General features: G+C 30.4%; 8 protein-coding genes and 1 pseudogene across 8 annotated transcripts; 7 read left to right on the forward strand and 2 right to left on the reverse strand.

The window, feature by feature from the left end:
• The first annotated feature begins 1669 nt into the window (after nt 1-1669).
• LOC149059352 (uncharacterized) lies at nt 1670-3160 on the forward strand (annotated as a pseudogene).
• Nucleotides 3161-6242: 3082 nt separating this feature from the next.
• On the reverse strand, nt 6243-7322 carry LOC149059353 (uncharacterized). Its single transcript, XM_089217947.1, has one exon. It carries the CDS (start codon nt 7320-7322, stop codon nt 6312-6314), a length of 1011 nt encoding a protein of 336 aa, XP_089074073.1. The 3' UTR covers nt 6243-6311.
• Nucleotides 7323-7470: 148 nt separating this feature from the next.
• Nucleotides 7471-8121, reverse strand: LOC149059354 (uncharacterized). The gene is made up of 3 exons (XM_089217971.1): nt 7981-8121; nt 7649-7824; nt 7471-7563 (listed from the first exon to the last, which is right to left on the reverse strand). The coding sequence occupies exons 1-3, from the start codon at nt 8111-8113 to the stop codon at nt 7471-7473; spliced, it is 402 nt and encodes a 133-aa protein (XP_089074097.1). The 5' UTR covers nt 8114-8121.
• Nucleotides 8122-11646: 3525 nt separating this feature from the next.
• On the forward strand, nt 11647-12399 carry LOC149059355 (uncharacterized). The gene has a single exon (XM_089217962.1). It carries the CDS (start codon nt 11647-11649, stop codon nt 12397-12399), a length of 753 nt encoding a protein of 250 aa, XP_089074088.1.
• A 150-nt stretch (nt 12400-12549) lies between these two features.
• LOC149059356 (uncharacterized) lies at nt 12550-13796 on the forward strand. Its single transcript, XM_089217943.1, has one exon. The coding sequence runs from the start codon at nt 12552-12554 to the stop codon at nt 13758-13760; it is 1209 nt and encodes a 402-aa protein (XP_089074069.1). The 5' UTR covers nt 12550-12551; the 3' UTR covers nt 13761-13796.
• Nucleotides 13797-14113: 317 nt separating this feature from the next.
• LOC149059357 (uncharacterized) lies at nt 14114-15722 on the forward strand. The gene is made up of 2 exons (XM_089223715.1): nt 14114-14717; nt 15376-15722. The coding sequence occupies exons 1-2, from the start codon at nt 14114-14116 to the stop codon at nt 15720-15722; spliced, it is 951 nt and encodes a 316-aa protein (XP_089079841.1).
• Nucleotides 15723-16074: 352 nt separating this feature from the next.
• On the forward strand, nt 16075-19388 carry LOC149059358 (zinc finger MYM-type protein 1-like). Its single transcript, XM_089223720.1, has 5 exons — nt 16075-16338; nt 17724-17798; nt 17922-18446; nt 18564-19114; nt 19362-19388. The coding sequence occupies exons 1-5, from the start codon at nt 16281-16283 to the stop codon at nt 19386-19388; spliced, it is 1236 nt and encodes a 411-aa protein (XP_089079846.1). The 5' UTR covers nt 16075-16280.
• Nucleotides 19389-19430: 42 nt separating this feature from the next.
• LOC149059359 (52 kDa repressor of the inhibitor of the protein kinase-like) lies at nt 19431-20596 on the forward strand. The gene is made up of 2 exons (XM_089217954.1): nt 19431-20181; nt 20469-20596. The coding sequence occupies exons 1-2, from the start codon at nt 19442-19444 to the stop codon at nt 20584-20586; spliced, it is 858 nt and encodes a 285-aa protein (XP_089074080.1). The 5' UTR covers nt 19431-19441; the 3' UTR covers nt 20587-20596.
• A 1714-nt stretch (nt 20597-22310) lies between these two features.
• LOC149059360 (uncharacterized) lies at nt 22311-24179 on the forward strand. Its single transcript, XM_089217931.1, has one exon. It carries the CDS (start codon nt 22311-22313, stop codon nt 24177-24179), a length of 1869 nt encoding a protein of 622 aa, XP_089074057.1.
• Nucleotides 24180-24295: the final 116 nt, after the last annotated feature.

A 24295-nucleotide genomic window follows, 5' to 3' on the forward strand; every position in this document is an offset into this window, starting at 1 on the left:
ATGGCAGCCCACGGGGACTCAGACATTCCGGACGAGTCAAGTGTGCAAACTAAAATATATTATAAATACACGGCGGGTAACGTAGTTATCAAAAATGTGACGGAAACTCAACATAATGATATATTAATACCTTATATGTATGGACGGAGGTGTAACTTAAACAAGTTGCGAATTAAGTGTACTACGTCAAGTGGCGATGACATGGAAGTAGGAGTAAGAGATCACCCAAGAATGATGGTGCTAGAAAGGAAGTGTGTATTGGTTATAATGAGTTTAGATGGTAAAGAGGATACGACCGTTATTGCTAATAACCTTTACTTAATGCACCACATATTGGATTTGGAACCGGTAATGGAAATACAGACTACAGAAGCAACAGAAGTGACACAAGGGGGAACTGAAGTGAAGAAGAGATCCCTACCTGATAGTCTGAACTCTACCACCGCTACGAATAATATGAATGAAACAGCAAGGACAGAATCAATCATCAATTCGACATTATCAATAGCTGAAGCAACGAGACCAGTTAATGGAACGAGTTTGGTTAAGCAAGACAACGCGACGACCACTACTATGACGACACGAACGGATAATGCCACTAAACTTACGACCGAAAATCCACCCACAACTAGAGTAAAGAGGGGGACCACGCAATATACGCCAAGTTTTATGATCAAGGTACCACAAAGAACCACGGACGCTGGACAGAACAGTCCCAAGCATACTAAATTTTACGACGCATCTGATGATGAAATAATTAATAAATTGAATACGGACGACAACGGTATCAATAACACGAATAGTATATTCGAAACTGTGTATACAGAGAAAGAAAAGAGCGATAAAAAGGCAAAAACTAATGGGAATATAAATCTTTTAAACTACATGGTCTATGTTTTAACAGGATCATTGTTAATGACGACTATTGTTACGAACCCCTGAATCTGATTATTATAAATATGAATAATATAATGAATATTATTCTACATGATATTTTGTAAGACCATCAGGAATAGTGTGTTGTGCGACGGCTAGACCGTGGAATCTGCTGACACAGGATTTTGATTGTGACACGGAGCGTCGTCGTACAATACACTATACGGGAGGCCAGTCAGTCTTATAATTACGTCTGAACTGATACATTGTTATTAGCCGTAGTAAATAATAAAATATAATTTTTATTTAATTATTTTGCGTACGTTATTTTATTTTGTTGTGTAAAATCATAACATTTTTTGGTGGCAGCGGTGGGATCCGATAGTATTCCAGTTCTACGCTCAAGAATAATAATTACTTAAATCGGCAAATTAATAACCGTATTTTATATACCGTGTATAAGTAGTGAACAGACGTAATTTGTTTTCGTCAAGACTCAACAGATACTTCAGACCATCCACAAAAATTCAAGAAAATCGCAGACAATCTACCAGAATCTCATTCATCTCAAATTCCTGAAAAACCAGGTATATTATTTTTTTTTCTTATTCAACACATGTTCGGGTGACGCCTACAGAGCGCAGCCCGAATCGTTGACTGATGAAAATAATCGATAGTGAAAATCGATAGTGAAAGTCGATAGTGATAATCGATAGTGAAAATCTCTTGCTGAATATTGTATGATTTATACTATAAAAAATAATAAAGTGATTACAATATTATTATTGTTTATTATATTTTTTTTTTCATTTAATTTATTTTCAGCTTAATTATGAAAAGAAAAATGGTGACAAAACGTCAGCGAATGACATATGCTGATGAAGGAATATTTGAAATTGAAAGATTTAAAAAATGTTCAAAAACTTTTATAGTTAAGAATAATTTAAAATTTTTAGACTACACACTTTTTTTTAACTATACTTTAGACAAAATAATTCCAAAGTTAAAGGAATCATGTCTACAAACATCTATAAAATTTAATTTATATGTAGATAGTGTATATGAACGAATTATCACACAAGAAGTACAGGATATAGCATTTAAAACCTCTAATACACTTACATGTAATTCCTCTGATTTTAATAAATTACTGAATGGGATGTTCAATAAATTATTAAGTGAAGAAGATGATTTTTTAGCAAAAGCTTCTGGCTGGTCACTTAAAACAATAGATGCATTACAATTGAGAATTAATATAGTAAATCCTCTCAGAGGAGGAACGTATCTAGATCTTCCTGAATATATCAAAGATAAAAGAGCAGTCATAAATGTAAAAAATAATGATGTTAAATGTTTTAAATATTCAATACTATCAAAGTTTGACAATCGTTCAAATAAAACTTATTTTAATAAGAAATATTTTGAAATGTTAGAAAAAAAAAGTGGCTTAGATTTTAAATGTATAGATTTTCCTACACCAATCAGTCAGATAAAAAAATTTGAACGTATAAATAATGTATCAATTAATATTTATAGTTTAAATGATAAAAAACATATTTTCCCTCTATATATTTGTAATACTGAAAGAAAAAAACATTTTGATCTACTTTTGTTTAATAATAATAACACATCACACTATTGTTATATAAAAAATTTTTCAAGATTTATTAGAAGTCAGAAAACTAAAAACTGTTCCAGATTAATTATCTGTAAAAGATGTTTTACTACTTTTAGTGAAAAGCCATGTAAAAGCAAACTTTGGGGTAAGAAAGGGTTGAGTGAACACCAGCATAATTGTAGAAAGAACCAATTAAGGAGACCAATAATGTTTGAAAAGGGGGATGATGATTTTATTTATTTTAAAAACTATAAAAATACACAGAGAATACCAATTGTTATTTATGCAGATTTTGAATGTATTTTAACTCCTAAAAATAAGTCTAGTGAATTTAATAGTTACGAAAAATCTAAAACTTATGCTACACATTTACATGAAATTATGAGCTATGGGTTTTATGTCAAAGTTAACTATGATGTTATATCAAAAGAACTAGTAAAACAGTTCAAAATTCCGAGAAAGGTGGTAATTTATAGAGGTGAAAATGCTGCAAAAAAATGTATGGAAAATATGATTGTTATTGGAAATAATATTAATAAAATTTATCAAACAAATAAACCGATGAATAAATTAACTAAAGAAGAAGAAAGTAATTTTAAAAATACTAAGTTTTGTGGAAAATGTTCGAGACATTTTAAAAATAATAATTTAATTAAAGTTCGAGATCACTGTCATTTTACTGGTAAATATAGACAATGTCTTTGTCTTCAATGTAATTTTGAAATAATTAACCCCTCATTCGTACCAATTTTCTTCCATAATTTATCGTACGATAGTCATTTCATAATTCGGGAACTTGGTTGTAATGATAAAGATATTCACGTTATTCCTAATTCGTCAGAAAAATATATATCTTTTAGTAAAGAAATCGCACATAGATTTAGTATTAAATTTGTCGATACATTCCGTTTCATGAGCGAATCATTAAGTAAACTTGCATTAAATTTATCTGAAGATAAGTTGAGGTTTAGAGAAACTCTTAAAAATTTTTCCATGAAAGCATTAGATCTAGTCACTCAAAAAGGAATCTTCCCTTATGAATATGTCGATAGTTGGAGTAAATTAGATGATACTTTCTTACCATCAAAGTCTGAATTTTATAACTCTTTGACAGACGAAAAAATAAGCGATAAAGATTATATGCATGCTAAAAATATATGGCGAACATTCGATATAAAGACTTTAGGTGAGTATAGCGATCTTTATTTAAAGACTGACGTTACCATACTGGCTGACGTGTTTGAAAATTTTAGAGACTTATGTTTATCTACTCTCAGATTAGATCCTGCTCATTACATGACTGCTCCTGGATTTGCTTTTGATTGTATGCTTAAGTACACTAAGGTAAAATTGGAAAGGTTAAAGGATTACAACATGCTCCTCTTTTTTGAAAACTCAATCCGGGGGGGCATTTGTCAATCAACTAAAAGATATGTTAAAGCAAATATACCAAATATTGAAGGACTGGACTATAATTCGAATGAACCAATCACATGGATTACATATCTTGACTGTGTAAATTTGTATGGTAAATCTATGTTAACAGAATTGCCTTTCAAAGATTTTGAGTGGGTTAATGATCTCAATATCGATGTCACTAAAATTGCCGATGATTCAGAAGTTGGGTATATATTAGAAGTCGATATCGAGTACCCTAAGTATTTACATAAAAGTCATAATGATTTCCCATTTTTACCCATTAATGAGTGTCCTCCTAATTCTAAAGCTAAGAAATTGCTTACTACATTATCATCAAAAAAAAACTATATAGTACATTATAAAAACTTAAAACAGGCGATTTTAAACGGTATTAAAGTGACGAAAATTCATCGAGCTATTAGCTTTTCACAAAGCAAATGGATGGCATCATACATTGAATTGTGTACAACTATGAGAGTTGAAGCTAAAAACGAGTTTGAAAAAAATTTTTGGAAGTTGTTAATCAATAGCGTTTTCGGTAAATGTATGGAAAATGTTCGCGCAAGAACTTCTATAAAACTTGTTTCATCAGCAAAAAAAGCTAGGAAATTAATGGTTAAAACTAATTTTAAAGACAGAACTATATACACTGAGAATCTTATGGCTATTCATCAGCGTAAGGAAATCATTAAATTTGACAAGGCAATTTATGTAGGATTCGCAATTTTAGATGTTTCAAAAACATTTATGTATGACTTTCATTATAATGTAATGAAAAAAAAATATGGTGCTAAAATTAGTTCTTTGTATTCAGATACTGATTCGTTGGTATACGCTATCCAAACAACAAATTTTTTCGATGATTTAAAAAATAGTTTACTACCATATTTTGATACATCTAATTATCCTAAAGACCATTATTGTTTCAGTGAGACACATAAAAATCAACCAGGATATTTTAAGGATGAAATGAAAGGAATAATTCTAAAAGAATTTGTCTCATTAAGACCGAAATTATATGCGTATAAAACTGTACATAGTGTTGAGGAAAAAAAAGCAAAATGTGTAAAAAAGTATATAATTAAAAATCACATGAAATTTGAAAATTACATGGATATATTAAATGCATTTATAAACCATATAACTGTTGAGGATAAACAAACTCATAGAAAAATGAATTTTATTCAATCCAATAAACATATTGTCCATTCGAAAACTATGACTAAGCTTGTTCTTAGTGCTAACGATGATAAACGTTATATAATGGATGATGGGATTAATACATTGGCTTATGGCCACTATAAATTAAAAAACTTTATATATCCGCAATCGAAATAAACAAAAAGCGCTATCTATCAGTATTATATAATGTTTTAATTGTTAAATGTTTCATGTAAATGAACAAATTTTTATTGTTATCAAAGAACAACAGTAAAAAGGTAAAATATAATAATATGATAAAAATAATATAATATAAAATTTTATTTTAATATATCTGACAACGTTATCCATGAATTATAACTTGTATCAAAACCTAACCACTTGACAAACATTTTATTCCCAACTTTTTTTATAACACGTTCAACAAGAAAGGTGTTTGGAAAATCAGTTAATTTAATTTCTTGTTCATAAAAACCACCTAAGATTATATTGTTCGATTCATCTTTTAATTGATACGTTACTGGATTTGTATGTAAAATTTTTGAAATTGTAAATATTTCTGTCGTCCAATTTGGTGTGTATCCCTTATCAAATATATGTTTATATTTAGATATTCTTACTTTGTCATTAATTTTAAATTTTGGTTTGTATAATGTTTTGATATTTGTATGTGTGTTAAGTTTAATTTTGTTTGCATCCATTCGAGCTTCACTTGGTGTACATTTAATTGTTCTATGTTTTGTATTATTATAGTTTTGTATAATTTTTGATATTGTATTATACCAATTCCATGTACCTGTTGCAGTAAAATGTTTATATATTTTATTTTTAAGAGTTTGTATTACACGTTCACAAATTGAACACTTAATGACACTGAATGAACTATAATGTTTAATTTTATATTTTTTCATTAAATCTTGAAATTGATTATTATAAAATTCTGTACCATTATCTGTCTGTAACAATTTTGGATTAGCTTTTTTCAATATATTAAACATAGCTTTTGTACATTCCTCCGCTGTTTTATTTTTCAATGCTTCTACCCATACATACTTGGTAAATGTATCAATTATGATTAAAATGAATTTAAAACCTTTATTTTGTCTAGAATGTGACTGCATGTCTATTAAATCAGCTTGCCAGAGATCATCTTTAAACCGTGTAACTACGCTACGTCTAGGAAATATTTTTCTCGCTGGTCGATGTAGCTCATTAGCTATATTCTCTAAGGTTGTCATTATACTATAATATTCCTCTCACGTAATTCTTCTAAAATAGATATGATTTCATTACTAACGCCAGTATTACCAACTCTTTGTGATGATGTTAAAAGATTTAATCTAGTTACTAATTCATTTGGATCATCATAATAAACTAACTGTGTTTGAGGTATTACATCTTTATATAAACCAGAACCTTTCTTAGCATGTGGTGATGCAGTAAAATTAAACATCTTTTCAACTGGAGGATCTACAGACATAGAACTGTTTGCTGTAGGGTTAAAATCAAATGGTTCATTTGTTATGGTTGTATTATTATGAACGTTACTACGTTTAGCACTCGAACTAGATAAATGTTCGTTTAATTGTTTAAAGCTTATCCGAGGAGCTCTAGAGTTATTAATTTTAACTATTTCTTCGTTTAACTGTTTTTCTTCATTTTTCATTCTTTCGTAGAGAGGTTTTACAACGGTCGCCCATTTATGAAACTTTGAGGTTTTTGGTTTCCCATCCGCTTTTAAATGAACTCGAGAAGTTTTCAAAATATCGTAATAAGATTCCATATCTTGTATAGTTGTATTTTTTGGTTCTTTCTCACATAATAAAGACTGTAGTCCTAATGTCCATGGATAGTATTTATTAAGCAGCTGTAAGTTACCATGGCTAAAAGTTACAGAGTAATCTCCTATTTTGTAAGAATCACTAGTTCTATCATAATGTAAACCATAAGATTTATCATAACGTTGTGATTTAGGACGTTCAAAAAAATTTACAAATGTCGAATTTAATTCATCATCTTCATTTTCTCCACTAGTGTATGAGGTTTCTGCATTTTTATAATCAGCTAGTTGTAAGTTACACGATGTATTTTTTTCTATTTTTGTACTGAGTGGTTCAGTTATTGGTTTAAATGCTTCACGGAAATAGTTATCTGAATCTATAATACCACGTTTCATTTCCATTATTTTTCGTTTAATATTTTTTTTTGATATTATTAAATTTTTCAGCAAAACTTTTTCTTTGTTCATAGTAAATAATAAACTCAATATTACTGTATCGTATGACCACTGGCAAGACTATGTAGATAATAAAAATGTTACATTATATATATATATTATATATATAATTATTTTATTTTAATAAACGTATGAAAACCACATCTATATCTTCCTTCATTCATTTCTCGAGTTTTATCAATAACCATAAACCCATAATCACTTTGATTCCAACATAAATGAGAAATTTTCCGAAATTCTGAGAAATCCATATCTGTCGACGAATGATCATTGAATATATGACGTAAATTCATGTCATCTTGTTTCAGAATTATTAAAAAGTTTGAGTTATCTCTTACCAACTGTTTTGGAATTTTAGAATATGTTTGTGCTAAATAAAATACGGAGCTAGCACCTGAATGTCTACAGATGCTAAAGTATTCTCTAATAACAGACTGTGAGTCACATATTACATCATCAAAAATTATAATAGAATTTTTCTTAGTTAAGTTAGGTTTTATAACTTTATCTGCGTTTGTAAATATGAACAAATTAGCACCTTGTATATCATCCATTATTTTTTTTAACAAAACATATTTTTCTTGATTAGAGGTTTTAGAGTATAAATAAATATTTTCAAATCTTAACCCGTTTTCATGTGTGATTAGATTGTACATTATATTTGTTTTACCCGATCCACTAGGACCAACTAATATAGCACGTATAGTATCAGGTAATAACGAACCATGTCTTGATGGTTTTTTCGATATTTGTACATCTACGTTTATTATTTCTAATTTATCTTTCTGTTCAATTAAATCCATTTTCTTATAAATACTCAAAGATTTTTATTTTATATTCAGTTATTGATGATGCGTTCAACTCGAAAGTGTAAATCGAAAAAGACTGGTAAAGGTATTGTAAACTCTCTTATAAATAGTCTTCCGTTTGAATCTCATGTTCCAGGTTATCAGTTTTGTGGGCCAGGTACAAAATTAAAAAATAGTTTACTACCATATTTTGATACATCTAATTATCCTAAAGACCATTATTGTTTCAGTGAGACACATAAAAATCAACCAGGATATTTTAAGGATGAAATGAAAGGAATAATTCTAAAAGAATTTGTCTCATTAAGACCGAAATTATATGCGTATAAAACTGTACATAGTGTTGAGGAAAAAAAAGCAAAATGTGTAAAAAAGTATATAATTAAAAATCACATGAAATTTGAAAATTACATGGATATATTAAATGCATTTATAAACCATATAACTGTTGAGGATAAACAAACTCATAGAAAAATGAATTTTATTCAATCCAATAAACATATTGTCCATTCGAAAACTATGACTAAGCTTGTTCTTAGTGCTAACGATGATAAACGTTATATAATGGATGATGGGATTAATACATTGGCTTATGGCCACTATAAATTAAAAAACTTTATATATCCGCAATCGAAATAAACAAAAAGCGCTATCTATCAGTATTATATAATGTTTTAATTGTTAAATGTTTCATGTAAATAAACAAATTTTTATTGTTATCAAAGAAAAACAGTAAAAAGGTAAAATATAATAATATGATAAAAATAATATAATATAAAATTTTATTTTAATATATCTGACAACGTTATCCATGAATTATAACTTGTATCAAAACCTAACCACTTGACAAACATTTTATTCCCAACTTTTTTTATAACACGTTCAACAAGAAAGGTGTTTGGAAAATCAGTTAATTTAATTTCTTGTTCATAAAAACCACCTAAGATTATATTGTTCGATTCATCTTTTAATTGATACGTTACTGGATTTGTATGTAAAATTTTTGAAATTGTAAATATTTCTGTCGTCCAATTTGGTGTGTATCCCTTATCAAATATATGTTTATATTTAGATATTCTTACTTTGTCATTAATTTTAAATTTTGGTTTGTATAATGTTTTGATATTTGTATGTGTGTTAAGTTTAATTTTGTTTGCATCCATTCGAGCTTCACTTGGTGTACATTTAATTGTTCTATGTTTTGTATTATTATAGTTTTGTATAATTTTTGATATTGTATTATACCAATTCCATGTACCTGTTGCAGTAAAATGTTTATATATTTTATTTTTAAGAGTTTGTATTATACGTTCACAAATTGAACACTTAATGACACTGAATGAACTATAATGTTTAATTTTATATTTTTTCATTAAATCTTGAAATTGATTATTATAAAATTCTGTACCATTATCTGTCTGTATGTGCGTTTGTAAATATGAACAAATTAGCACCTTGTATATCATCCATTATTTTTTCTAACAAAACATATTTTTCTTGATTAGAGGTTTTAGAGTATAAATAAATATTTTCAAATCTTAACCCGTTTTCATGTGTGATTAGATTGTACATTATATTTGTTTTACCCGATCCACTAGGACCAACTAATATAGCACGTATAGTATCAGGTAATAACGAACCATGTCTTGATGGTTTTTTCGATATTTGTACATCTACGTTTATTATTTCTAATTTATCTTTCTGTTCAATTAAATCCATTTTCTTATAAATACTCAAAGATTTTTATTTTATATTCAGTTATTGATGATGCGTTCAACTCGAAAGTGTAAATCGAAAAAGACTGGTAAAGGTATTGTAAACTCTCTTATAAATAGTCTTCCGTTTGAATCTCATGTTCCAGGTTATCAGTTTTGTGGGCCAGGTACAAAATTAAAAAAAAGATTAAATCGTGGTGACATAGGAATAAATCCATTGGATACTGCTTGTCGTGATCACGATATTGCGTATGCATCTAGTAAAAATTTAAACGATAGACATAAAGCTGATGAAGTGTTTCTAACTTTCTAATCGTGCTTGGGAAAGATTTAAAGCTATAGATACTCCTAAAAAGGAGAAAATTGTTGCGTATGCAGTAACAAACGCGATGAAAGCTAAAAGAAAAATAGGAATGGGTTATAAAAAGAAACGTGCTACAAAAATAAAAAATCTTATGATAGCAGTAAAGAAAAAAAGAATGTCTAAGAAAAAAAATGGTAGCAAAAGACTGATTTTACCACCGAGACAAACAGGAGGTGTAATTCCCTTAATACCTATATTTGCGGGATTGTCAGCACTTGGTAGCTTAATGTCTGGAGGTGCTAGTGTGTATAATGCAATTCAAAATTCAAAAAGAAAAAAAGGTAGTGGTTTAAATTTAAACAAAAACAAGGTATGGAAAAAAAACTGTTAAATACGCTACCTAACAGACCGCTTTCGTCAGAAGATATTATAAAATGTATAACAAAGTTGAAAATCAATCATTTCCGTGGAGTGTTTTCACGTGATAACTTACCTAAAAAACCGTATGTAAATGAATGTGGTATTTTAAACTTAGATATATCTTCAGGTAATGGAAGTCATTGGGTAGCGTTTCATAAAAATAAAGATAAAGTAGTATATTTTGATAGCTTTGGTGATTTACCTCCACCAATTGAATTACAACACTATTTTAAAGAGTATAAAATAATATATAATTATTCTAACTATCAAGATTTCAATTCATTCAACTGTGGACATTTATGTCTTGAATTTTTATTATGCATGAATCTGTTACATTAAGTTTGACTGGAAACACAACTTTATTATCCACGAATTATTTCCCACCTCTTAACGTTTACGAGGATTCGGAAATAGCTTTGTTATATTTGAAAACACGAAATTTATTTCCAAACATAAATTTAACTAATAACCGACTGGAGATAGATGTAATTCCGTCATTAAATCATGCGCATAAACAAAAAACGTTTATATGTATTTTGGAAGAAGGATGTTATGAAATTGAAGATATTAACAACAAAATTAAGAAAGAGTTATATCACTTCAATAATGAATGGGGAACACAGCTAACATTCAACGTATCTATTGATCACGTCGATTTTAGAACATACATTAAATGCAATGGAAGACTAAAGTTAAATGTTCCAAACAGTATAGCATCTGTTTTTGGATTTGAAAAGAGAACCTATGGACCATTACATGAAGATCTTCGTTCGGGAAAAGCTGCTAATTTAAACACAATTAACTCTATAAAAGTTATGTGTAATATAGCACATGGGTCATTCAACAATCAACTTCAAAGTCATTCAATATATGAGTTTTTCCCTAGTGGAAGAACTGGATCGAAAGTAGTTCAGTCGCCACCAAATTTGATATATTACAGATTAAACAAAACAGTCATTAATTCAATAACTGTACAGTTAGTTGATCAAAACAATAATCCGATCGATAACTTTAATGAGACATTGACAGTTGCTCTGCATATTAAGCGTCACTAGTTTCATTATTAAATTTATATCTCAGATATTAGAATGTACGAGTCAGTCACTTTAAGTTTAACCGGGGACAAAACCACATTATCTGCAAATTATTTTCCGTCTATAAACCTTTACGAAGATTCAGAAATTGCTTTGTTATGTTTGCAGACATTTAATTCATTCCCGAATATCAATAAACATAATAATAAATTTGCTATAGAAGTAGGTGATCATAATAATAATAATGATCGTATGTGGTGTTATATTAAACTGGAAGAGGGATGTTATGAAATTAAAGATATTAAGCATCGCGTTAAGGAACAAATAAATATTTATAATGAAAAATTCAAAACTCAGTTAACATGTGACATTTCGGTTGATCCTAACGATTTCAGATCAAATATAAAATGTAATGGAATACTACACTTTGAGATTGCACATAGCATGGCACCTGTATTGGGTTTTGAAAAACGAGAATATAAGCCAGAGTATGAAAGACTCTTATCTACTCATAGATCGGAAAAACCTATGAATTTAAACACAATTAATTCTATAAAAGTAATGTGTAATATAGCTCAAGGATCATTCAACAACCATCTTCAAAGTCATTCGATTTATGAGTTTTTCCCTAGTGAAACGCTAGGATCGAAAGTAGTACAGTCACCGTCAAATTTAATATATTACAAATTGAATAAAACAAATATTGATACGATAACCGTTCAGTTAGTTGATCAAGATCATAAATTGATTAACAATTTTGGTGAGGCATTGACAATCGTGTTACATATTAAACGTTACGGATCTTGATATGGGATTAAAATTCAATATAAATCCGCTACTTCAGATCAGTTCAACTAGTCATAAGACTAAAGTGGTACCGGTAACATCAAATAAAGTAAAAAAATTGACGTTGAAAAATAAAAAAATTTTGCAAGCTCTAGGTTATCAATTAAAACAAAATGCCTGAAAGTGATATTTTAGATATAAGTTCACGGTACGAGACGGATTCTAAAATAACGAAAATTGAATATCATTCATATACACCGTACACAACATCGTTTAATAATAATGATGAAATACGAATATCAGTACAGCAAACAGATGTTTATCCGTATCTACACGAGAGCTTTATTTTTTTAGAAGGAACAATATCTGAACCTGATAAAGTGAAACTGTGTAATAATGGTTATTCATACCTCTTCGAACAAATACGATTAGAAATAAATGGAATAGAAGTAGATAGCACACGTGTTCTTGGAATCACAAGCTCGCTGAAAGGATACTTATCTGGTACACCAGATAACTATAATTGTTACGAAAATTCTGGCTGGAATTTGAAAAATGGAACACAATTAACAAACGATAAAGGTGAATTCAGTGCTTGCATTCCATTGAAATATTGGTTAGGACTGTTTGAAGATTATAAAAAAATATTAGTAAATTCAAGATTGGAATTAATATTAACTCGAAGTCATACTGATTTAAATGCGTTAAGTCTTAAAAGTGATATAGTTGCTGCTTCAGGTAAAGTTGTATTAAATAAAATAGTCTGGAAGGTTCCGCATATTACTGTTGATGATGAAGAAAGGTTAAAGTTATTGAAACTTGTAGAAAAAGAAAAAAGTTTGTTTATTCCTTTTAGATCTTTTGAAACTTTTGAATATCCTGAACTCGGGACTACTAAAAAAGTAGTATGGAACTTGAAAACCGCTTCAAAATTAGAAAAACCACGATTTATTATAATTGGATTACAAAAAGGTCGTAAAAATACACTAACAAAAGATTGTAGTATATTCGACCATTGTAATCTAACGAACGTTAAAGTATTTCTAAACTCGATTGCATATCCGTATGATAATTTGAATTTAGATTTTTCAAAAAATAATTTTACATTATTATATGATATGTATACATCGTTTCAAGAATCGTATTACGAAAAAAGTATACGGAACCCTATATTGAGTCCATCTACTTTTCTATCGAACGCACCCATTATAGTTATTGATACTTCAAAACAGAATGATTCGGCAACAGCCTCAGCAGTGGATGTTCAATTGGAAATTGAAGCATCGGAATCTCTTACAGGTGTAACTGCTTATTGTTTGTTAATTCATGATCGTATTGTAGAATATGTACCTTTTACTAGAGAAGTAAGAAAACTTGTGTAATTTTATTGAACAAAATAAAAAAAGTTTATTAAATAATTTGTGTTCTTTACTTGAAATATAATTTTTATAAAAATATTTGATTGAAAAAATTTTAAAAAACGGGGAAAAATAGTTGATACGGTAAATATTTTTGTGTAAGGCGCAAATAGGTGGACAATCTTGTGTAATCACCGTATTGTGTTACGCGGTAAATGAGAGTGCTCCAAGGGAGAATTTTCCCCTTGAAAAAAAAAAATTACCGTGGAAAAGCTGGCTGTGAACATACAAATATATACTACTGATCCGCTATACGCCATATCATATTCAAATGCGTCGTGTGTGCTCGACATCGAGCCACCGCGCCACAACCAATTATGGCCGCGTTACCGTCGTTCCGTGTTCGCCCGTGCCGTCCGTTCAGCAACGTCGGTGTCGACTTCGCTGGTCCATTCCAAGTAAAAGAATCTCGTCGTAAAAATGCTAAATCGATAAAATGTTATCTTGCGGTATTTGTATGTACTGTTATTAAATCCGTACATCTAGAAATTGTATCAGATCTATCTACAAATGCTTTTATGGCTTCTTTCAATCGATTCATTTCTCGTCGGGGTATTCCATCAAATATTTATTCGGACTGCGGGACCAACTTTCAAGGCGCCAACCGAGAACTACACGAAATGTTAACGACCACAGCCAGTCGGCAAACTACACTGTTGCCGTGTAAATGGCACTTCAACCCTCCCGCGGCTCCTCACTTTGGTGGTATTTGGGAGGCTGCAGTCAAATCCGCTAAATACCACTTAAAGCGAGTTATTGGTGTCCAAACGTTTACATTCGAAGAAATGTCTACCCTATCCACGCAATTCGAGGCCATTCTTAATTCAAGACCTCTGACCGTTTTATCGTCCGACCCAAATGATTTACGCCCACTGACACCGGGCCATTTTTTAATAGGACAACCGTTCTTGACCCAGTCATGTACATATATACATTATCTGTTTGGTGGGGTCGTTATCCGCCTAGCCCAAAGGTCAACGCCGCGCTGTACGGCGATCAAGTATACTATATTAATATACAAAAAACCAGTGTGTATACGGCGTCCGAGCTTGTGACTGGCGTATGCTATTAAGCCGTGGTCGCCGCTTGACGATAAGTTCATTTTGTATATTCCGCCTTCTTGTGTGGTTTTCATTTTTTTTTACGCATTGTTACGTCGATTAGTGCGCGCGGTTTCGCCGTCCTGAACCCGACCATTAAGTTCGTGCGGTTTCGCCGTCTTAAACATAACCTACCATAATCAACGACTCAAGTCGCCAGGTCCCGGTCACCGTCCATACCCAGCAACTCAAGTCTCCAGGTCCCGGTCATATCGTGTTTTGCATTGTCACGCTGTCGTGAGTTATTTGTCCATTTATTTGTATTATTATTTAAATTTTGTTGTAAAATATTAAGCTCATGATAGTGACATATTGGTTAATTATTTTTACCTGCCTAATCCTCTGATTCATTACGGAACCCGCACAGCGTGTCCAATCTCCCGATTATTGTTAAAGGGATTGGTACGTGTTACAAAAGGTATTTCGACCATATCTCTTTGGACAAAAATTTAATGTCATAACGGATCATCGCGCACTAGTATGGCTCTTCAATCTAAAGGACCCTGGTTCCAGGCTTACTCGTTGGCGACTGAAATTAGAAGAATATCAATATACGATTCAATACAAGCCGGGAGCAAGTAATACTAATGCCGACGCTCTTAGTAGAATTCACAGAGTTGTCACTAGAGCACAACAAAACACTAACACCACTGACTCTATTCAAAACATCGAAAACCAAGTAATACCTTCAGAAATTCCTAATTCATCCTCAGAAACTCAATCACAACTTCCAGAGCATTCAGAGCCTTCAAAGTTACAAGGAACAGATGAGTACAATACAGGCACGTCACCAAGGGGGGGGGCCTTAGGGGGCCTGGCCCCCTAAGAAAAGTCAGTGGCCCCGAACTGGCCCCCTCAATTTTATTTTCAAATATAATGGCATTTGATTATTCCGAATGGCCGAATCAAACAATCGTATTAGGTAGGTACATAAATTAAATTCCAAGATTTTATTTTATTAGTCGTTATTATACTCGCCACGGACTAAAGTATCTTAATTCTTAGTATATGGCGACATGGCGTATATGCGTTAGTCCGTAAAATTCGTCACTCGACAATTTGAGATAAGAGTGATAATCATAAGATTAGAGTGAATTACACGTCTAAGAATAGATTGAAAACTAGAAATTCCAAATACGGGTCTCGAACGTGCATTTGATAAACACGACCATCGACCACAGACAACACGACTAGGTACAATAGTTTATATTCCACTATTCCAGTAACATTGTGATAGTGATCACCATTTACTACAGTCTACAATAACGTCAATAACAAATAAACATACCTCATCAATATAATATACACAGTGTATCGATTTGTATTGATTCATTATTCATAATCAGGCAGAGGCCAAGTCACAAGTAGTTGTAGTAGTATTACAATGAAGAGAAGTATAATAAGTTATTTTAATAATCCAAAAAACTTAAAAACTGAGAAAGGTATGTACGATAATATTATACACAATTCAGGTACATTTTATCTACCCAAGTCTTATTTACCTACATTTTATATTTACTAATTATTATTAGACTAATTTTCTTAAAGCTGTATATTCTATCATTAATAGGTACCTACGTCCTACATATTATTAATCCGTAGTTTTTTTAAATTTTTAAGACATTTCATTCTATTATATTGTTGAATTTGTAGTATTTTAATTTTTAATCATTAAGATGATTATTATTTTATAGTGTTTATGTGCATTATACTCTTTGCACACTCTTATTAATCTCAACATTTACACTATTTTTACAAAGTATAATTTAGGTAGGTAGTACTAAATATTTCTGGACTTATGGTATTTACTATTTAGTATTGTATTTACCTGTTACCATTCGGTGGATACATTATTTTCATAAATAATTGTTTTTATTTTATTTTATTTTATTCATGAAATTTTGATTTACTTATTTGTTGATCATAACATAGTTGATAATTAATACTAATTTGTACCTGCCTATTTATTATATTGTTATTATTATTATTATTATTATATGCAGGGTTTGAAAAGAATGCATTCAATTTTTACATTATGAATTATGATTGTGAATGCATTTATTTTACAAACGAATATGAATGGAAATTGAATGTAACTATGCATTCTTTTTCTAATCACATGGAAAAAATATTATATTTTTAATACCAAAAAATTTAAAAAAAAATTTTATTCATGTTTGATGTTAATGTTACTATGATACATATACATTTATATATACAGTATAGTTAATGTGGACTAAAGACAAGTATTTCTATACCTACTTTATTATATTATTTAATATTTATTGTGAAACAAAAGATGTTTCTCATTCATCATTTCAATAGTCATTAGCCATTTATATAACATGTTAATATATATGGTTCTAAATTATAATTATAATTATTATTATTTTTAATATCTTATTTATTTATTTATTTATATATAATATTGTTAAATTGCAGTTAATGTTTAAAATGTGTGTTATTTCAATTTGCTATACCTCCTACCTCGTTTATTGTTATTGTTCATGAAATATATAAAACGCCTTGTTATTTTGTTAAACAAAAAAATAAATTAATAAATTATGTTTTATTCATATAAAATAAAACATTTTTTTTTTACATGAATGCGGTTAAGAATGCATTCTTTTTGAAAAATTGAATGTTGAATGCGAATACATTCAATTTTAAGCTCTATGAATATGAATGTGAATGCATTCATTTTTTGAATGAATGTTCCAAACCCTGATTATATGTAATGTAACCATATAAGACTTGGATAATTTAGATAACTTAACAAAAAATAATTTTAATAAATAATATGTTAAGTCCAATAATCATGTTTTAGTTAATGAAGATGATATTAGCAAGAAGTTATTATGTGAAGCATCTACTTCTACAGAGATAAAAGAGATAAATAAAGGTTAATGTTACAGTTGCACTGTTGCGCATACTTATACTTTATAATAATACTTACATAGTTTCATATTATCTACATACATATTTAATATTTATACATTTATTTATTAATACTTATTACTTTTAGATGTTGAAGATTTCAACAATAGCGTTGGTGACATTGTGACTTGTAATTATGAAGAAGAACAACTACAAGACTCAAGTAGCAATGATAGCAACAGTAGTGATGAACATGTGAGTTGTGCTACAATTGTTGATAGTGTTGATATAAATTCTTCTATAGATTCTTCCTCTTGTACACTTGAAATATCAAAAACAATACCAGGTCCAAAAGATCTTGCTCAACATTTGGATGATGGACCAAAACAACCCAAATTATTATTTTATCCAAAAACAATGTTTTCTAACAGAATGAGACATTTCTCAGATACATGGTACAAAATGTTTAATTGGATCGAGTACAGTATAATGGACGATAGAGTATTTTGTTTTCCATGTCGTTTTTTTTCTAAGCATTATGACTTACACACTGTGTTTATTACAATTGGATTTAAACAATGGAAAAAAGCTTTAGACAAAAGTTCAGGGTTTAAACGACATGAATCAAGTAGTGAACACAAAAAATGTCAAGTTATGTTTGTTGAATACACAAGTATGAAAAGAAAAAATATATCTGTATCAACTTTAATTAATGAAAATCATTTAAAGTTAGTAAAAGAAAATCGTAAATACATTCAGTATATTGGAAAAGCGTTGTTATTCACTGCAGTTCAAGGTATTGCTCAAAGAGGGGATGACGAAAGTGAAAACAGTGTCAATCGTGGTAATTTTCTGGAGCTTGTACAGTTGCTCGAATATTTCAATGATGATTTTAAGCTAAAAAGGCAATCACTTCCAAGTAATTCAAAGTATACCAGTCCTAGCATGCAGAATGAAATACTTACAGTTTTTGGTCAAATGGTACGGGATAAAATCAGTAACGAATTGCAGAAATGTGAATACTTTGCAATTATGGTTGACGAAACAAAGGATATTAGTAAAACTGAGCAGTTGTCTGTAGTATTAAGATATTACCTGGATGGTATTGTCTATGAGAGATTTATGGGTTTCCGTGCTGCTGGTTCTTTATGTGCTACATCTTTATTTACATATATTAAAGAAATACTTGATATCAGTAATGTTGACATAAACAAGTGTGTGGGACAAACGTACGATGGTGCCAATGTAATGAGTGGTAAATTTAATGGTGTGCAAGCATTATTTCGCAAAGAAGTGCCACAGGCTTTATATGTGCATTGTTACAATCATCGTCTGAATTTGGTTATTGCAGATATCTGTAAAAATGTATCTGGAGTTAAAATGTTTTTTGATTTAATTGAAAGTCTGTATGTATTTATTTCTGGTTCTTCTATTCATGCTCAATTTGTTGATATTCAAAATGCCATGAAATTAACTTCAAAAGTTGAACTTAAGCGTATTTGCTTAACTCGATGGACAGCCCAAGTATTTGCATGCTTAACAATGAAAAAAGCAATTAGTCCATTACTTGTACTATTAAACAAATTAGCATATGAAAGAGGAGACCGTGCTGTAGAAGCTATAGGTTTACTTCATCAAATTGATTTTTTATTTATTTTAAATTTAGTAATGTTCTGTTATATCCTACATATGTTTAAAGGAATAAGCGATTATTTACAAAATGTAAGTGCTGAACTAGCTAATGCATTGATTTTAATATCATCTTTAGAATCAACCCTTCAAGATATGCGGTTAAAAGATACAGATACAACTTTTAGTAACATATATGCTGAAACCATTTCTATATGTGGTAAAAATAACATACCCATACCTTCACAAGATACAAATGTAAAAAGAATAAAAAAAATACCAAAACACTTTGAACAATTTATATTTACACAACAAAACTCATTAGAAGTAGAATTGTATACATCCAAAATAGATTTAAAAGTCAATCTTTATTATACAGTAATTGACTACATTTTGTTGGAAATTAAAAATCGATTTTCCAATAATAAAGATATTTTAAGTGCTGTCTCATACTTACATCCTGGTAATGAAAAATTTTTAAGTTTTTCGCACATTCAGCCTTTAGCCGAACATTATGGGGCCAATACTGATGTACTAAAGTCAGAATTAAAGATATTACCAAACACTATAAAAAGATATGAATTACAAAATAATACAGAAATTAAAACTATGATGAAATTATTGGAGCTGTTAGAAAAATACAAGTTGGCTTTTATTGAAACTCATAAAATTGTACAAATTATCATAACTATTCCAGTTTCAAGTGCTGCATGTGAGAGAACATTTTCTTGTTTAAGAAGGCTCAAAAACTATATGAGATCTCTTATGACAAATGAAAGGTTAGTGCAGTATTTAAATATGTAAAATAATATGACTAGTAAACTCAAACAATTATACACTTCTACAAAATATGTATTATTACATATCTTTAAAAATGCTATTATGTATAATACAATTATCTAACAAAATAAAAATAAAATATTTCATTCATAAATTCAAAAAATATCCCATTGAAAAACAATCAAACTGGAAATTTTTTGTTTTTGTAAATTATAAGCATCTCAATTACTTAATTAAAATTAGATACCTATGAGATAATAGTTTTGTTTATTATTTTTTGTTGTAGGTTGAATAATTTGGCACTATTGTCTATAGAAAAACATTTATCTAAATCATTAGATTTAGATGAATTTACCAGAAGATTTGCTGTGAACCATAAAAACCGAAGACTTATTCTAGTATAAATAATAAAATGTATATTATAAAATGTACCTACCTAATATAAATATAATATAAAACTTTAACAACCAATACAGACATTATACTGTTAAAATGTAGTATATATTTTTATAGATATTATGTGATAAGGAAAGGAGTGGTAGGGGGTAAAAAAACATAAAGGGGCCAACAAATATTGGCCCCCTCATAGAAAAATTCCTGGCTACGTGCCTGGTACAATAGTTTCTTAACAGCTGACTCAAGTAAAAAAAAATCTACACCAAATGTTCTCGAAATCCAAGGGAATATTTTTGACGAAAAGCTGAATGCATCTCTAGTAATAGATGTATCGGCAGATTTTAAAATGACACAAGGACTAGCGTTAGCTGTGCGAAGAAAATTCGGGAACATCCCCTCACTGCGTAATCTAAACAAATCCGTCACGGAAATTGCCTCATTAGACACAGAAAATACATCAATATTTTATCTAATCACAAGAGAACACTATTGGCAAAAGTCTACATACCAAAACGTGTTCCAAAGTCTCATAAATCTTAAGAAAATCTGCACGGAACGACAAATTCCACATCTGGCAATGCCGCGTTTAGAGTGCGGTCCGCAAGGATTGAAATGGGAAACCATTCGCTCCATGTTATGCTATATATTCCGGAATTCTACTACCACTATAAAAGTGATGGTAAAAGAGCAGCCGACACAAGAAGAACAGCTACAAATACTGAAAGAATTCACGAAAATCCTATGGGTGGACACCAAGGAATTACTCGTACTTATCGACGAATATCTCAACAATATCAATGGAAAGGTATGAGACGGATGATAAAAAACTACGTCTTATCATGTACAGTTTGTCAACTTAGCAAGACAACTAACCGAACAATCAAAGAGCCTATGGTGGTCACGACCACTGCATCTCGTCCTTTTGAAAAAATATTCATGGACATTGTTGGTCCATTACCTAAGTCGGCTAGCGGAAACACATTTATCCTAACATTACAGGATGACTTATCAAAATTCGCATGGGCAGTCCCCATGTACAATCACGAAGCCAATACTGTGGCACATCACTTCGTTACTCAATTCGTATGTCTGCATGGACTTCCACAGACTCTCGTCACAGATTGCGGAACTGAATTTCTAAGTAAAGTCTTTAAGGAAGTATGTAATCAGCTAAAGATCAAACAGACTTCGACAAGCCCTTATCACCCGCAGAGCAATGGATCATTGGAAAGGAGTCACAGAACCTTAGGCGAGTACTTGCGTAGTTTTGCAAATAAAGATCCTCAGAATTGGGACGCACATGTTCCATTTACTATGTTTTGCCATAACTCAACAGAACATTCTGCTACGAAATTTCAACCCTACGAACTAGTCTATGGAAACAAACTCACAGTTCCAAACTCATTTACTCGGACTCCGGAACCCCAGTATAATTATAATGATTATTGTCATGAATTAAAGAAAAATATGCAGGAAGCTCATCAATTAGCTAAGGCACAACTACAAACTAGCAAGATTGAATCGAAGAATCGTTACGATCAAACGCTAAAATCTCTAAACATAAACCCTGGTGACAAAGTAATGATGCAATAAAAGCAAAGCAAAGGGAAACTAGCACCGAAATGGCTAGGACCCTATATTGTTATAGAATCTCACCCAGACTCTCCAAATCTAACAATACAAAAAGGGAACACACTAGTAACTCTGCACAAAAATTTGTTTAAAAAGTTTCATGAAAGGAATTAAACTATGTTTCAGAATTAGCATGATCACTCTACAACCTATACAATCTTCAATCAAGAATCTCGAAATGAGTGATTTTAACAGAGCATTCACACCAATGTTTAATGTAACATCTTTTGGAAACAATCAAGGACTGTACTATGAGTCACATGGAGATATTAGATTATCACATCTCAGTTGGAATTTGGTAACTTACCTCGATCTCGATACATTCATTTCGAAATACGCCATGATAATGAAATACTACGAAGCAACTACGGATATTTGTAAGGAAATGACAGAAAATTTTGGAAGCGTGGAAATATCTAACACTTGTGAACTATTCCTACAACAGTTTTCTCGAGCAACATTACCCTATTTAAATGAAATTGACACAAATCATCGTAGTTTGATGTTAGCCATTGGTTATAAACAGACAGAAGACACTAGGATTCGCCGAGGATTGGGATCTGCCTTTAGGCGTGTGGCCAACGTTCTACATGGCATGTGCTCAAAAATCGATATTGAATTCATAATAAGCAAAATAATAGAGTTAAACAGAACCAAAGCTAACAGCCTAAACTTGATACCAGAGAAGATAAGAATAGCACAAACAGAAGCAAATCATACTACACAGAAAATTGAAAAACAACAACAAAAGCTGGAGGAAAACCTTCATTTCTTACAACAACAAACAAATAGTAGTATTCAAAACATTAATAAACTAGAATTTAAAACCAGAATATTAGAACAAGTTTTTACATTTGAAGTAATATTGAACAAGTATGCATATGAAACTCAGAACCTCGTAGCCGTATTAAATGCAGCAGTAGACGGAAAATTACACACTAGTATGTTCACACCACAAAAGCTATACAGAGAATTGCTAGAAATAAAAATGGAAATACCTATCGGAAATGCTCTTCCATTGGAAGTTAACACTGAAACTCTAATCGAATTTTACAAATTATCCGAAATCACCATAATTCACAAAAATAATTATTTAATATATGTTATGGAAATTCCTTTAATTTCCAGCGATGAGTATACTATGTATCAACCGATACCATTACCAATACAATACAATGGGAATACAATAATACTAATCGATCCAGAATTAGACTATATAGGATTTAGCAGAGACAATGAACATTTCCTAACGCTAAGATTAGAACAATGGGAAAAATGTATACAAGCAACACCCTACAAGATCTGTAAGGACATTCAACAAATCCACCTTAGTGCAACATCCGGGTTATGTGCTATCTCACTAATCACAAATCACCAATCAAGCTCGAATAATTGCAAAGTCAAGTTTTTATCCCTACATTCACCAATTTGGCATAGATTATCTCAAACCAACTCCTGGATATATTATAGTCAAACTGAGATAGGAACTATAACTTGCCAGAATTCACCACAAACATCTAAAATTGAGATTTCAGGGGTAGGAAGGCTGACTTTATCTCCCTTATGTAAAATCCACATAGGAAATTCTATACTTTTCACAACTAATCGATCAATTAAGAATACCCAGTATGATATTATACCAGATAATAAAAATAACTTAATGAAAAAATTGGAAGAATCTGTTAAGAATGTTTTGCCCCAGAACGTTACGAGCAACATCCCAATTAAAGATCTTAACCATTTAGCAAACATAGCATCTGATATTAGTAAGCTTCCACACGTTTCCTCAGAACCTCTATTAATATTAAGAATTGAATTTTATGTAATAATTATTTATGTATTTTCTATATTTTTCGCCATTACAATTAGCATAATAATTTATAAACTAAGAATTAATCGTATTAAAACATACAACCCTGAAATACCAGATAGTAAATCAAGTAGTAGTCAGGTTGAAATTCAAGTATAAAATTAATTGTATTCAGTAATTTTATTTAAATTTGTACAATTTGTAACTTTTATTTTATTTTTTTTTCTCTTACTGTAATGCACTGACCTCCTCAGAACATTTCGGATCCTCGCAGA

The sequence above is a fragment of the Diuraphis noxia genome, unplaced genomic scaffold (genome assembly GCF_037042655.1).
Source record: "Diuraphis noxia isolate RWA-SAM2 unplaced genomic scaffold, SU_Dnox_SAM2 contig0001, whole genome shotgun sequence".
Taxonomy (NCBI): domain Eukaryota; kingdom Metazoa; phylum Arthropoda; class Insecta; order Hemiptera; family Aphididae; genus Diuraphis; species Diuraphis noxia.